Source organism: Cololabis saira, chromosome 10, assembly GCF_033807715.1.
Source record: "Cololabis saira isolate AMF1-May2022 chromosome 10, fColSai1.1, whole genome shotgun sequence".
Lineage (NCBI taxonomy): Eukaryota > Metazoa > Chordata > Actinopteri > Beloniformes > Belonidae > Cololabis > Cololabis saira.
In genome coordinates, this window is record NC_084596.1 from 17,900,174 (window position 1) to 17,916,310 (window position 16,137).

General features: G+C 41.4%; 1 protein-coding gene across 1 annotated transcript in view; it reads left to right on the forward strand.

Annotated features, from left to right (window-relative positions):
• The window catches only part of lig1 (ligase I, DNA, ATP-dependent), a 68,288-nt gene that overhangs the window by 18,741 nt on the left and 33,410 nt on the right, over positions 1 to 16,137 (forward strand). Inside the window, exons 6-18 of the mRNA XM_061731866.1 lie at positions 1,126 to 1,512; positions 1,658 to 1,766; positions 3,194 to 3,280; positions 4,817 to 4,873; positions 5,561 to 5,619; positions 6,093 to 6,206; positions 6,352 to 6,518; positions 6,870 to 6,946; positions 7,162 to 7,253; positions 11,272 to 11,371; positions 11,561 to 11,646; positions 12,386 to 12,501; positions 15,106 to 15,201. Of these exons, the coding sequence (XP_061587850.1) occupies positions 1,126 to 1,512; positions 1,658 to 1,766; positions 3,194 to 3,280; positions 4,817 to 4,873; positions 5,561 to 5,619; positions 6,093 to 6,206; positions 6,352 to 6,518; positions 6,870 to 6,946; positions 7,162 to 7,253; positions 11,272 to 11,371; positions 11,561 to 11,646; positions 12,386 to 12,501; positions 15,106 to 15,201 (1,547 nt within the window). The remainder of the gene's footprint in view (positions 1 to 1,125; positions 1,513 to 1,657; positions 1,767 to 3,193; positions 3,281 to 4,816; positions 4,874 to 5,560; positions 5,620 to 6,092; positions 6,207 to 6,351; positions 6,519 to 6,869; positions 6,947 to 7,161; positions 7,254 to 11,271; positions 11,372 to 11,560; positions 11,647 to 12,385; positions 12,502 to 15,105; positions 15,202 to 16,137) is intronic.

Sequence of the window (16,137 nt, forward strand, 5' to 3'; positions counted from 1 at the left end):
AGCCTCCGCTACCACCTCAATGCCAAACATGTTGCAGCTAGCACAGACGACGCTCCTAGATCGAGCAAATGTGTTTAAGACATAGAAAGTTTACAAAAAGTCCTGAAAAAACTTGAATATAGCTAACTTGAATTTAAGTTTGTGCCTGTGGACAATGCTATGATATTCCTATTGCACTTTATGTTAACACTCAGTTATCAATTTTGTTGTTTAAGCTCATTTATGTGTCAATTCAATGATTCAGTCATATACCAAAATCCATTTAAATTGAAAAATGTTTCTTCTCGTGTCAAATATTGATATGCGATTAATTGAGATTAATTACAAAGCCTCTAATTAATTAGATACATTTTTTTAATCGTCCCACCACTAATAAAAATAAATAGCGATTATTTTTCATGCACTAATTGACCTGAATTAAAGGTCGTATTCTGTCCTGTTCTTCCTTTTAGATTCTGTTTTGATGCTTTCTTCCAAACTTGAAAGGTTTCTAAGCACATTTCTCCATCAATTCCAATAGAAAGTTCACTTTGTGTGGCAGAACTCTAAAGGGGATTAAAGTAAAATTAAACTGAATTTTGACTCTGAAAATGAGTCGTACAAGCTTCTAGGACTTTGTTTTTACCGAGACAAACTCAGAAATGAACATTACCCGCAGATGCCTGCTCCCCTTTGCCTAATTTGTAAGTCTGTGTGACACCGTGTCTAATTAAGAGCAAAATTCTGAAGAAAAATGGGTCTGCTGAAATACAGTCGGGGACTTTTTCCACTTATAAACTCCATGTGTGCCTGTCAGGAAAAAATAATGGCTCTCTTTTTGTTTTTGAAATTGTCTTCGAAATTCCAAACGAGAATGTTGAATTCACACGTACGCCCCTAAAGTTTCTGCAACTATCATGACCCCCGCACTGCCTCTAAAGACTTGGCATAGTAAGTAGTGATCCTCCCTAATGGTCTGGAGTGAAAAGACAGAAATATCACCGGTTGCCCTTATTGTTGAAAACTGGCTTCAAACATAGCCTCACAAACACAAAGAAATAAAATAAATAGATGGCTGCCCTCTCTAAACCTGCTGGCATTTATTTCTTCAATGACTCCCCTGACACTCTGTCTTCCTCTGTACAGAAAACACTGATGAACCCATGGAAGAGGGAGCAGAGGAAGAAAGGGTTGAAAAGGCACCGGCTGAGGCTAACCGTCGAGATGAGCAGGGGGATGACAAGACGAAAGAAGAAAGGGAGAAGGCCGAGGAGGACGAGGCGCAGGTAGACAAAAGGGGCCCTGATGATGAGGAGGAAAAGAAAGATGAGGAGGCGGAAAAGAAAAATGAAGAGAAGGAGAAGATGGATGATGAGAGAGGGCCCGCCGTCGCACAAGAGGTGGTAGTTAAAAAGGATACGCAAGATGGAGAAGAGAGCCCGAAAAGTCAAATGGCAGGAAAAAAACAAAAAGTAGCAAAAGAGCAAGAAGATAAGGAGCCGGCCAAGAAAGCCCCCATCAGCAGTTTCTTTGGTGAGGTGGAATTTGCATACCGCTGTGCTTCCATTTGTCTGGAAATGTGCTGTCCTTTTATCATTTAGAGAAGATGGCAGAAATGCTTCCTTTCACCAAGCCCCGCTTCACCTTTACCTTTCTATTTGTCTCATTCTGCCAATAGCTCCCAGAAAAGCAGCAGTAAAGACGGAGAAGCCAGAGAGGAGTGAAGGAGAGAAAAAGACAAGTGCAGGGAGGAAGAGCACTGAAGGGGAGCGTAAAGACACAAAAGGGTAAGACAGGAGCTTACAAACAGTTGATGCTTGATCACTCTGACACCTTTAACCTCGTTTACATATTTCTGACACTGAACTCATCTATATTTAGAGTTTAACGAATCTCCAGCTCTGATTCTTGTATTAAAGTATTTGCAAATATTTCCTTTTCTTTTTTTTTTTTATCTGATTATGTTTTAGTTTTCCTCTGGTCAGGAAACTAAAGACACTACTGTAGAAAGTTGACCAGCACTAGCTAGTTTTGAGACCACTTTATTGAAGTATAAGAAAGAAAATCATGTAGACCAGAACCTGTACAGCATTTTCAGGTCAACAAGAACTTCCACTTGCCTGAAAAAAACTATTTATTTTTTAAATGGCAAGATTAAATTCAGATATTCATTCACTTAGAAATCATTATTGGTCCGTGTTTGGGGGCCTCTGTGTCGTGCCGCTCTGAAAGGTGACGTCTGCGTCGTTGCCTGAGGGGGAACTCGATATGTGATCACCTGTGCTGTCAGAGTCATTTTTAATTACTGCGCAGCAGGTAATTAAGGAGCTAGACAAACTTTTAAAGGCAAATATAGATTGCAGTGTGGGTAAGTGCACACCGACTGCACGAGTATCATTACTTCCACCTCCACATCATCTCTGTCTGCCTCACGTCTCGCAGCACTCTCAGTGATTACATGTATGTTAACCAGGCGCAGCTGCAGCAGCATGTAATTGCTTTTGTCAGTTTGAGGTCATGTTAACTATTGCAGCGACAAACTATTTTTAGTTCTGGAAGAAATACATTTTTCATCCTCCTAACTATTTATTTTTTTATTACTGCTGTGTTTGCGACGGGGAAGGAGTGATGGGCACTGCATACAAACCTAATTCACAGCTGTGGTTCTTTTCTCTGATGAATTAACCCAATATATGTTTTGAGAGGGAAAAACACTTTACATACTCTAGTATGGCATGTTACTGTGGTAAATAACTCTTATTGATTGTTACATTGATTTGATTTATTTTGTACATGTAAAAAGACAACCATTAAAAGACAAGATAAGAAAACAAAACAAAAAAATACAAAGAATTTCATCCTTTAACACTTAATATCTTAATTTACATGTGCAAAAAGGAGTAGGAAGAAGTGTAAACGTATTTAATCCTACCCCCCATTCACTAATCATTTATCAACAAGTATTTATAATAACTAACTATACATACATACATACACATATGAATATATATATTTGTACACACATGCCCATATACATATTTATATAAATATACTTATTTACACCATACTATCTCTATATTAACTCCATCTGCTCTATATCTATATATATCTACATATACACATACATATTCACGCACATACATACATACATATGTATAATGTAAAAACAGCCTACAAAACTTTGAAAATGTCTTCTTTTTTATTTATTTTGAAGTGAATCAACCTCAGGACAAACAGACTTTGACCCCTCCAGGGCAAACTACCATCCTGTGGACCACGCTTGCTGGAAGCAAGGCCAGAAGTAAGTTGTTCTGACCAGTTACCCGTCCTAATCACCGCTTTTCTCATCCCACCAATGCTTGAAAGGAGTCTACGTTTAAATATCAAGAGGAAAAGAGGACAATTTGAATCTGCTGTGCTTCGGATAAGCCTCAGAATATATGGGATACAGCGTTGGGATCTTTCTGACGCATTTCAGAAGATGTTTTTTGTTTCTTTGAACGCAAACCCATTGACCCAACTGCTAACCCCAATCTTTCCAGTGTCAGACATTGATAAATACGTGTAAAAGACTTGAACGAGGCGAGGGGGGGAAATAAAAAAATATAGGCCGTGTGTGTGCAGTGATGAGCTCTTAATAGTAGTCAGACGTGATGTGATCCAGAGGCAATTTAACGATTGTATACATTTTTCAGATAGGCCCTGGAGGGTGCAATTTTCACAATCTCGGCACAAGTCATTACATCCTTCAGCCAGAGGCGTAATTGCTGGAAACAATGCAAAATCATGGAAAAAAGGCAAAGTTTTACTCGGGCAATTGCAGTGTTCTCCACTGTGTTTCAAATGCCATTTTATTGGCACATCAGCCTGTAGAAGAAAACTTTTAAGTAAATAAAAATAAAAAACAAAATCAGCTCAACTTTTGGATTACACAAAGGGAGAGATAATTGCAAATCTTGGCATTCTGGTGTGAAGAATCAACATGATGTTCACTGCCAGCCTGCCGTTTTTCTTCTGCTGGTATCTTCTATTATTTCATTTTCATCCTGTCAAATTGAGATAAAACTAAGCTAGCCACCAGACAGATATGGTTCAGGACTTAAGGTTTTAACCAAGTACCACAAATTTGTTCTCACTCGCAGCCAAGGTGAAGTGAAGGCAACCCTCTTTTTCTCCTTTTAAATTCTGTGAAACTATCTGAACCATATATTAAACTCGGAGGGGATAAAATTTTCAGAGCACAGAAGTGCTTTGACTTAGTAATGGAACATCTCAGACAGGCGTACTTCACATCCAAGATTTAGATGGATTTACTGACAGTAATGTTTCCTCGTAGTTTTAATCTGCCTTCAGTTGCACTTTGATGAGCCCTCGGATGACTTCACGTCTTGGGTTGACTATCCCATAATATTTGACTATGCTTAAGGTGGGGCCGAAGCAGCGACAAATACAACTTCCAAACGAGAGCTTGGGTCGTAGGAGCTTAAGGCAAATAAATACATATTTTTAAACTGAACTGAACATTTCTTTAACTTCCTGACTGTTAATTCTCCCATTGTTTGGGGTTAGTGAATTCCTTCCATCCATCACTTTAATCTTTTTTTCCCCTCCACCCCCCCCCCCTTGTAGGGTCACCATTTTCCTAACATGGCAGCCCCAGCCGTTGCGCCCCTTGCTCTTGTTTTCATGCAGTTTCGATAACCTCGAATCCGAGCTTATCCTCCTGTTGCACTAATTGTTCGTTGCTATGAACAGCAGAGTCAGCTAAACGCTGTGAATGTGGAAGTCTGTCGGCGACAACGCTTGGCCTGCTAAATATGTGCCCGTCTCTCCGCAGAGTGCCGTACCTCGCAGTGGCTCGCACCTTTGAGAAGATTGAAGAGGACTCTGGCAGGTATGAGCCCCGTATGGAGTAAAGGCGGTAAACGCCATTTGGGAGGAATTGATTGCAACTTCTTTCAAACATACCAGTGCGTTTCTGAAAATCTGCTTTTCAGGGGATCTTATGGGAATTTTGAGATTGAAATTAGAGAAGGGGAAATGGATAAATTGAACTAATCTTTTGGTTTGGGCAGAGAATTGGGAAGAAAAATGAAATGAATCACCTTGCAGAAATGCTGCACTGTTTTTCTTTAACAATTCACATTTTATTCTCTGCAACTGTTTTGAAAACATGGCCATTTACTACTTTCACGGCTCCTCTTGAGATAAATGACTTAAATCAGCTAGACATGCAGATTTTGATGAAGGAAATAGATTGTGGTTCTTTGCTCCAGGAATAAAAAACGAGCACTTTTAAATATAGATTTTGAACCCAGTTCTCTTTACAATAAACTGAAATGATCTTGACCAACTTTTTTTGTGATATTAAATGACAAATGTCTCATCTATGATTCACTATTATCTGAAAACGATGTCTGGAGTTTGAAAAATAAACTGTTTATCTGTCTTGCCAGGGCCCACTAAGAGTTAAAACCTTCAGAGAAATTTCATTTCCATCCTGTCGGTATTCACAGGATGGCCTTAAAATTAAATTAACTCTCCCTCCTTGTCTAAGAGCAATCCTTCTGTCATTTTGTAGGCTGAGAAACATTGAGACGCTGTCGAATCTGTTTCGCTCCGTTCTGCTGCTCTCTCCAGGTAAATGCTGCTTTATCTCCCTCATAATGCATGCTGATGCAGCGACGCAGGCAGCTGGCTGCCTGCCAGTCTATCAAGGAGATGATTATGAAGCCAGGTTGCACATAAAAGTGGGAGGGCATATTGGCTCTTTGTGTGTGCATGTGTGTCTTTATCGGTGTGTGTATGAGCTTGTACCTGTGGGATTTAGATAATGTTTATGTTGATGGGGTTTTTTGTGTGCCTGTTTCACTACATCGCTTTTGTGACCGCATGTGTACCTTAGCATCTGCGCTTTTGCCTTTTGCTCAGGTTGTGTGTTTCTGTTTTGCATACCTATTGTATTTATGTGAATTTGGTTGCATCTTGCTGGGTACCTTAGTATCTGTGCAGTGGCATCTTTAGTTCTCTCTGTTGTCTCGTGTATTGATATGTATTTTGCTGCTTAAAAAAAAAAAAAAAAACACTTCTTTTTCTTTCTTTCTGTCTCCCAGATGACCTGTTATGCTGTGTGTACCTGTGTTTGAACCAGTTGGGCCCCGCCTACCTGGGGATGGAGCTTGGCATTGGAGAGACGGTGCTGATGAAAGCCGTCGCCCAAGCAACCGGTAACAGACACGCAAGCATGCATGCGTAACCGCTCTCCCGTATCCACACAGCGCTGCTGAATTGCCAGCCTGACTGCCATCGCCGTGAATCCCTTAACAAGTCTAAGAGGCAGCCAATATTTGACATCTCATTTTTGTTTTCCAGGGCGGCAATTGGACAAAATTAAAGCCGAGGCACAGGAGAAAGGAGATTTAGGCCTGGTAGCCGAGAGTTCCCGTAGTAACCAGCGCATGATGTTTCAGCCGGCCAGCCTGACAGCAGGGGGCGTGTTCAAGAAATTGAAGGAAATTGCCAACATGAGTGGGAACTCGGTGAGCCACAGAATAACGTTTTCATTAGAGGAGGCTGTGGAAAATCATGTTTTCACTGGGCTCATAATATTGAACCAGGGAGGGGAAAGAGAGGCAGCATTAATGCGGTTGTGCATTTGAAAATAAATCGTGTCTGTACTTCTGAGGGAAAAGGTTAGATTTTCACCCTTTTGAGTAAGTTGTCACCTGGTGAAAATTTCTCATGCAATTAGTTCCCTTTTTCTCCTTTGCTGCTGGGTCACTTTTTCTGTTTTGAACATTATGTTTGTACTCTGCAGTAACCAGACTCTTTTTTGCATTCTGTCTCCTCTGGTTCTTCTGTGAATCTCAATTTCCTCCCGCCTGCCCCAGGCGATGAATAAGAAAATCGACATCATCAAAGGACTCTTTGTGGCATGCCGCTTTTCAGAGGCCCGATATATAGTCAGGTAATATAAAGATTCTCTTGCACACACACGGAGACAGGCTTGGTTTTAGCGACTAGCGTGACAAGAAGCATCTGCACGTTTTTATAAAGACAGCAATTCTGGCGGTCTCGCGCTCTCCCTTCATGTTTGTTTGAGGGTGTAGCTCCAGTCATGTGCAGCAGGTGCAAATGGGCCTCAGCTCTGACTGCTGTTGATCTCTCGGTTTTGATGGACAGGTCCCTGGCTGGGAAGCTGAGGATCGGCCTTGCTGAGCAGAGTGTGCTCTCTGCTCTGAGCCAAGCTGTCTGCCTGACCCCACCTGCACAAGGTAACCACCTCCTGTTAGCTGTAATCATTTCTGATGTTCACACTGGCCTCTTTTCAAAGATGCCTCGCTAAACTGCTTTCAGTGCGAGTGACGTGGGCGAAATCCACCAGTCTCCCTCAATCCGGTCAAACTTAAGTTCTCATTAATCTCAAGTTTAACAGGCATTTAGTTGAGTAGATGCCCTCCTTGTTTCACAATCCCTCGGAGATATGTTGTCAAGGAATTTTAGACTGAAAATTATAAGCATGCCCGTGATCTCAAGTTGATTCTTTCTTCCCCCAGTAAGGTCTTCTACACTCTGCTTTTTCGTTTTATATGATAATTACTGCCTGTTCTTGGGTGCGACATCAAGAATGGTTTTTAGACTTTGCAAGGGTGAATCAGGCTACGGAGGACGTAGAGCGGCAGCTTCACCATCGCTTGACCTTGAACAGTCAACATTAGGCAGAATGTAAATGAACGATGCTTTCATAGCAGCGTTTACGTGTACCAGAAATATTTTAGGAAGCCTCAATGAACTTTCCCAAAAGCACACATTACCCATTGATAAACACGTGTCTGAATTTTGTTTAGTTATTCCACAAAAGGTGGAGGCTGTTTTACTTCTAGGTTTTGGAAAATCCTCATATTTCCAGATGTAACCTCCATTCAGATCAGATTTTGAATGTTTCATCATTGTATGGTCAGATGAGGATCCTCGATCACATGATACAGTATGATACAGTCAAGCAAAGGCCTCTTATTCAAACTCTCAAAGGCGCTCCCTGCCTGGGCAACGGCAATAATTCAAACTCTGTTGACAAACAGAAGGTTCAGAGTTTACCTCGGTCCGAACACGGGCGCATGGAGAAGGCAGACAAATGGGCTCCTACAAGACTCAGTTCTAGCTCCAACTCTGATGAACATTTACACAAATCCCACCACCAAATCCTGCACATTCATCTATGCAGTTGACATCTGTCTGGCATTTCAAGCGCCAGATTTTGGATCAGCTGGAAACGGGTGCTCACTGATGACCCGCGACACTGGACCAGTTCTGCAGAACTTGGTGCCTAAAACCAGGCCCAGCAAAAACAGTTTCCAGTGTTTTCCAGAGAACTAAACATCTGTCTGAGCGGATCGAGCTGAAGCATGCCCCTAACCCAACATGCCTTGGAGTGACCCGTGACCGAACCCTGTCCTACAAGGGACGGCTAAAAGGGATGACAGCTGAGGTGAAGTCAAGGAACAACCTGCTCTGCAAGCTCGCCGGTGCAAAATGGGGGGCAGCAGCTTCTACACTGCGTCCCTCAGCTCTGCCACTTACACACTCTGCAGCTGGAGATTATGCCCCTGTCTGGTCCAGGTCACAACACACACACACACACACACACACACCATGAAGACCATAACCGGAAGTGTCCGTTCAACACCATGCCTCCGGCTTCCTGTCCTATCAAACACCCCCCCACCACATATCCGGGGAGAAGCAGCCACTCAGAAGATGCTCCTTAAGGTCAAAGATTCTCCCCATCTACCAATCCATTCAGACACAATAATCCCTTGCTATAACACGGTTCACCTTTCACCGTCTCGCTGCTTCAGATTTGCGTTGTGCATAGTGTTCTGCATTCTGATTGGCTAAACCAGGGGTCGGCAACCCGCGGCTCTAGACCCGCATGCGGCTCTTTAGCGCCGCCCTAGTGGCTCCCTGGAGATTTTATAAAAATGTTTGACCTTTTTTTTCCTTTTTTTCTTTTTTTTTCTTTTTTTCCTTCTTTTCTTTTTCTCTTCTCTTTTTTTTCTTTTTTTGCCTTTTTAATCTCGACATTTCAACTTTTTTCTCTAAATTTTGACTTTTTTCTCGACATTTTGACTTTTTTCTCAACATTTCGACTTTTTTCTCGACTTTTTTCTCGAGGTTGTACTTCAACATTAATCTCGACAATTCAACTTTTTTCTCGACATTTCGACTTTTTTGTGCATAATGGAAAAAAAAATCTTCCCCCAGTTATAACTAATATAGAAACATGCAGCATGTGTTGTCTTCATTCTAAGGCTGATACAAAACTTTTCATTTTTTGCGGCTCCAGACATATTTGTTTTTTGTATTTTTGGTCCAATATGGCTCTTTCAACATTTTGGGTTGCCCACCCCTGGGCTAAACAGTCTCCCCGCTTCTTCAATTCCTGTGTCAATAATGTTACGGTTTAATATGTACTGTACATGTATGTAAAACAGCTTGCCAAATGTAAGTTAGCAAATTTACTCAAAAACCCATAATGTCCACAAAACGTTCTGCACCGATTCTCCCGTTCAAATCCAATTACTCGGGTCGAGGCGGGGCGGTGCTGATCCCCGCAGTTTGAAGCCTCGTATAATATAATGATAGTAAAAAATAAAAATAAAGGCTACTACTTCACGGATTTCCCTTATCACGGGTTCTTTTTGGAATGTGACCCCCGCAAAGAATGAGGGATTACTGTATCTACAATCCACCCACTGCTCCACTTCCATCTACAAGACCAATTTGGAAAACACTTCACCATCCAATAGGCTTGGAAAACAGAACGGGACCTGGTGCTGGACCTGAACCTACAGCTCTCTGGCACCAACCTCCCAAGGAGAATGGATTCATGACTGGACTTGGCCCCTGGTTGTCCAGCCTTCACACATGGGGCAGTAGCCCCCCTGTGTGCTTGTGAAGAGGAGCAAACCATGGGACACATCCTCAAAGTTTGTCCTCTCCAAAGACTGAAAGGAGGATTAGTTACCCTCCATACTGCAGACCAGGAGGCAACTGCTCGGATTAAGGACTTTGCATTCGCCAAATAAAGTGCGAGTGACGTGGGCGAAATCCACCAGTCTTTCTCAAGCCAGTCAAACTGAAGTTCTCATTAATCTCAAGTTTAACAGGCATTTAGTTGAGTAGATACCCTCCTTGTTTCACAATCCCTCAGAGATACGTTGTCAAGGTATTTTATACAGAATATTATAAATATGCCAGTGATCTCAAGTTGATTCCTTTCTTCCCCCAGTAAGGTCTTCTACACTCTGCTTTTTCGTTTTATATGATAATTACTGCCTGTTCTTTGGTGCGACATCAAGATGCACCCATCTTTAGACTTTGCAAGGGTGAATCAGGCTACGGAGCGGCATCTTCAGCATCGGTTGACCTTGAACAATCAACAATAAGCGGAATGTAAATGATCCATGCTTTCATAGCAGCCTTTATGTGTAACAAAAATATTTAAGGAAACCTCAAACGTGCACATTATCCATTGATAAACAGGTGTCTGAATTTTGCTTAGTCATTCCACAAAAGAGGGTTCTCATATTTGCAGATGTAACCTCCATTTAGATAGAATTTTGAATTCTTCATCGTTGTATGGTCAAAATACTCCTTGTATATGTGCAAAACAAACTCTGGAGGTAATACTTAAAGAGAGGCGGGTGGCATGTAATGATGTTTTATTTATAAATCAGTGGTAAAATATTCCTTGCACTAATTAAAACATTGAAAGCTCAAATTCACATCATTTAATTTGTTGAAGTAAGTACGTGATCACACGCCTCTCTGGATGTGAAAACAGCTACTGTGTTGTATGTGATTTTACTGTAATGAATGCATTTTCTCACGTTGTTGTTTATCACCTTCACCGAAACTGCAGTCTTAACATTAGATGAGTTAAATCCTGATGGATTAAAACGTGTTGCTTAGTGACAGTGTCAGCTGGACTTAATAACGGTCAGAACCAGGGCTTGGTGGTCTGGTTTGGGATTATGACAATGAACAATATCTTAATGAATTAAGTCATTGTTTAAAGGTATAACAAATAATTTAAGCACAAAAAAAATTGTTTGCGATCAATGCTTTTGTAATTTAAACATTTATACTGAAATTACATCACTGACTTGAGTGACGTTTTCAAAATATAACCGTTTTAGTTTCCTGGCATTTTTTAAGAGCACATGTTGGATCATAACAGTCTTACAGATCCCTTTTTTATTGAATGGATATTTCCCTCTTGTGTCATAGATTTCCCTCCCGCTGTGGTCGACGCAGGGAAAGGGAAGAGTGCTGAGAGCAGACGGGCCTGGATCGAAGAGAAGACTCTCATTCTAAAACAGACTTACTGGTAACTGCAGACTAAACTACACCCCCTTAAATCACCTCGTAGTCCCTCTCTGATGTCACGACAATCCCTCATCTCCCTTATGTCCCTGTCCTTCACATTCCCCCTCATTCAGCTCACTTGCTGTGTGGAGGATATTGATTTTTCTTTTTCTTTATCCTTCTTCCCGCAAACATCCTCACTCCCGTGCAGCGAGATGCCCAATTATGATGTCATCATCCCCGTTCTCCTAAAAGAGGGCATTGACCAGCTACCCAATCACTGCAAGCTCACTCCAGGTAAACAGCCAATCAGGAAGCAGAAGTGGGTTAAAGCGCCCAAAACTGTGATTGGTGATTGCTTATTGATCCATTCAGTGGAGGTGAGTCAGTTGAGTTCAGTCATTTATCACAAAAAAAGATAAAAGATAGTACTAAACTAAGAATTGGCTCCTAATTATACAATTGTCTGGCTGTGTGTGATAAGATTTGGCAGCAAGGTAGGAAGTTAATACCAGACACCATCTGAATGCTGCTAATTTGAGAAACTAAATTGGCTGTTGTTGATCAGTTGGATGAATCTAGCAGCTCTTTTCGCAGCTTAACAATGGTTATTCAGATGGTTGTTTTGTTCGTTTGGTGGATCTTTTTGGATTGCACAGGCCATTTAGAACAATACTACCCTGTCATCTCAACTCCTTTCTCGAGAGCTGCGATTAAAGGAACATATTTGGAACATATTTCGCTGCTTTTTGACATTTCAATCAACATCAAGGTATGCAAGTCAGAAAACTTTAATATTAAGGTTAAATGAGAGCACGAACTAACTAACTTCAGCTGGGAATGGTTGTCACAGAAACGCATCGGGTGTGATGTTTGTTTTCCCATTTGAGACGGCATTGAATCAGGTTTTTCCCAGTTCCAGAGTGATTTTGTAGGCAGATGTGAGAATTGCCTCGCTCTTTTGATCCGGAGGTCAACGTACATTTCCTGTTGGTATCTTGTTGTTCTTAGCGGCTTGTTTCCTCCCCTTCTGCAGGTGTACCGCTGAGACCCATGCTGGCTCACCCCACCAAAGGTGTCGGAGAAGTGTTGAAGAAGTTTGATGAAGCAGCATTCACCTGCGAATATAAATACGATGGAGAGCGGGCGCAGGTGTGTGTGTATGTGTGTGTGTGTGTGTTTCTGAGCGTGCATATCAATAGCAAAGCGACATACTGCAGCTGTTTGTTTTTCTTAAATCTGACACCCAACATATGCCAGCTGAATGTTATATGCATTTACCTTTTGGCTGTTTTTTTAAATTTATTTATTTATTTACTTTTATCTTTTGAGTATGAGGTATTGCTCTTGCGTGGCGTGTGTGTGTGTGTGTGTGTGTGTGTGTGTGTGTGTGTGTGTGTGTGTGTGTGTGTGCCTATTCTTTTAAGATAAACAGTAGTGCTGCTTCTACCCTTGGCCTGTGGGCATAGAGAGCTACTACTGCTACTATGGGCCAAAGATGTGGTGGTGGTGATGATGGTGGTGGGGGGGCAGGGGGGGGACATGCATACATGGAGAGAGAGAGATGGAAAGGATGAGGAAATTTTTAAAGCTGCATAAAAAGACGCAGCGAGAGGAAGATAGTAATGTGAACCCCTGTGGGTGTATTAATTTTGGACAGTCATGCCAATAAAGTGCCTTTGAACTGAGTTGAATTAGAAGAAGAGATATGAGCAGGAACAGAAATGGAAACAGAGACAGGATGGCAGCAGAGAGCACTGCTCTCCTGTCAGTCTCTCTCTCTTTTTTGGCCTCGCTGCAGTGGACGTTACCTCAACCAACCAGCAGAGGGACTCGTGATACATCCATCCCTCCATTTTCTACCGGTGATACACTAATCAGTAAAACAATCTGAGTGTGTGTGTTGGATTTTGAGAATCGTTATATGAATCTCGGTTTCTCCCTGTGTGCCTGCACATGATTTATATTTGTTGTGTATCTATTTATTTCAGTTTAGTGTCGATTATTGCCTGAAACTTTGACAGTTGCTGCATATGAGGGACTGAAAATGAGCCAGTGATTTGTAACAAAAATGCACCTTTTTAAAGGTAGAAATGGCATAACACCATATTCAGTCAGTGCATCAGCATGTTTGGTGTTTGCAAATGCCTGCATGTACGTTTTACCAGTATTGTGGTAGTCATCCAGAGTTCTTGATGAAAGTCATAAAAAGGACTAGAGCAAGGATGCACATCCTTATTGTCTTTTACAAAGCTACAAAAAAATGTCCATCTGGTAGGTCATAATAGATAGATGTGATTACTTGTTGATCATCTACTAAACAGTCTCTTGCTCATGCAGCAAAACAAAAAAGGAGCAGCTGACATGACAAAGAGAGGGCTCCAGCTATACAGGACCTGATCATTTGGTTGCATTGCTCTGCATTTCTAACACGATGGGACTAATTTGTTTGATCATGGAATTAAAAACTGCAAAACAGTTTGAAAATACAGACAGGACGGCCATCAAAAGAATGAGGGAAGAGGCTATCGCAACATGTGAGACCTTTTGACTTAAGTTTGGATTGACTAAATTCATGTAATGATGCAGCCTGGGCTTTAAGCTCTCTAATTACCGCGCTCAAAAAGAGAAGTCACTGCACTCATCTGCTCTTTTTTTTTTTTTTTTTTTTTTTTTTTTAACATTTGTTGCGTTGAACTTCAAGAAGGGACAGTTTGCAGTCAAAAAAGCTTTTCAAAATACATTCTTTTTCATCTCTACATAATCACTCCTAATTTATTCTGAATCTGCAGAGCAGCCTATTTATTCGTGCCAATTTGTATCATAACGCAGCGTTTCCTTTAGGCTAGCGGGGCCCATCTGTCTTCAGTGTATCCGGGCAAGTTTTAGAAATGTCAATTTGCTGTTATGTGCTTGGAACATTGGAAAAAAGTTTTTAGTCGGCAATGCGAGAAAAACAAAAGAGTCGGGTTGTATCAGATTAGAACATATGTGCAAAAGTCAAGTTAAAATGATTTATTTCCCTATAGGGTTATAGGTGTTTTTCTTTTTTTTTTGTTTAATTACCTTAAATTGATTTGCATACAGATACAGTTGTCCTTATCGATTACCGGTATGTTTTATCAAAGTCAGTCACAACTTCAAAAAACCAAACTACTGCTTGAACTGATTTGGACTGACAGTTTTGCTGATATCTCAAAAAAAGTCAATTAACTTGGCACAGTGGAAGGTTTTAACGCCACCTAAACGTGTGCGCGGCCTGGCCAACCGTTCCTGTTCACTGCAGGTAAATTCCCTCGTGTGAAACTGGGGCTGGTATCCCTCCCGCTGGCAGCCGTCTCCATCAGTACCGATAACGCTGAACCAGTCGCAGCGAGGTGGGAGCTAGGTTTCTGCGATGACTCACACAGCAGCGTCCAAAAGTCACTATTCAAACTATCAGGATAACTGCAGAATTGCTCATATCACATTACATCAGCAAGTTTTCAAGTTTTCTTTTCCTTGTACTCTTATTATAGTTGGTGTCCAGAGGCAGTTTCCTCTGTCTGGTTGGTCTGACTTCCACAAATAAATGTTGAATCCAGAGGAACAGGCTAATGCACAAGTCCCATAGTCTGTTGTTGGCAGTTATTTTTTATTTCCCCATACTACAGCACACGTGTTGTTCACACATCTGTTTTTCCAACTTGATTGTGAAAGAAAATGTTACACTTTGTTGTTGTATGGCCATCTCTGAATCATTTTTGCTCCCCACAGATTCACATCCTGGAGAGTGGAGAGGTTCGAATATTCAGCCGCAATCAGGAAGACAACACCAGCAAATACCCCGATATCATCTCTCGAATTCCCAAGGTAAAAACACTTGAGTGCAGCGCTCGGCACTCCAGCCCCTGGGACACGAGAGCGCGGGTCTGTGCTGTAGTTGTCAAACGAGGGCTTTTACAGTGATGTGGCCAACAGTGTAACTTTCTCACCTTGTCTCTTACGCTGCTTTTCCCCAGGCTTCCTCTGTTGTCTCGTTTACTGCGTGTCTGTCGGTGTGAAAAGGAAACCCTATTCAAAGTTTAGCTGTTCCTGCGCCGTGCTGCAGCCATAAAGACTCGCTACTTCCTATAAAACACTTTCAAATTGCAATAATGGAAAGGCATGCCAAATTAGTAAAACTGTTGGGGTTGAGAGAGAAATCGCAAAAGACGAGGTTTTTGTTGTTGGCCTGCAGTTATTTGAACTCCCTGAATGCATCGGTGCCTGCTGAGAATGTTGTTTTGGGTTTTTTTTTAATTCTTCCCTGGTATAGCAAAGAACTGCACAGAAGTACCACATAAATCTACATCAGTCAAGGCTTTATATGGAACACACACCAGTAAAGTAAATGACCATCTGCTATTCACTAATCAGGGCCAGTTATTACATCAGATAACTTTTCAATCTAGTCAGTGAATCTCCTGCTGAAATTTATTACAGCATATTTTATAAATGGGGCCGTAAGAAGTACCAGGTGTGCCGCCTCTGTGCTGGTCTTCATTTAACGTCCTGCTAAATTAAGCAGTGAACTGCAAAGGCAGCACTCCGGTGCCCACAGGTGAGAAAAAGCATCGCCTCGTGTTGTCACTAAGAATTAATGAAGTGACAAAACTGCCCAGGTTGGAATCTGCTTTTTGTAATAATCAGAAGAAAAAAAAGAAAATCTTGAGTTTGTTTAATGCCTCAGAGCTTGAAAATTAATTTAACTATTTTCAATTATGATTTAACCTTCCAGTGCCAAAAAAAACAACAAAGATCATGGAG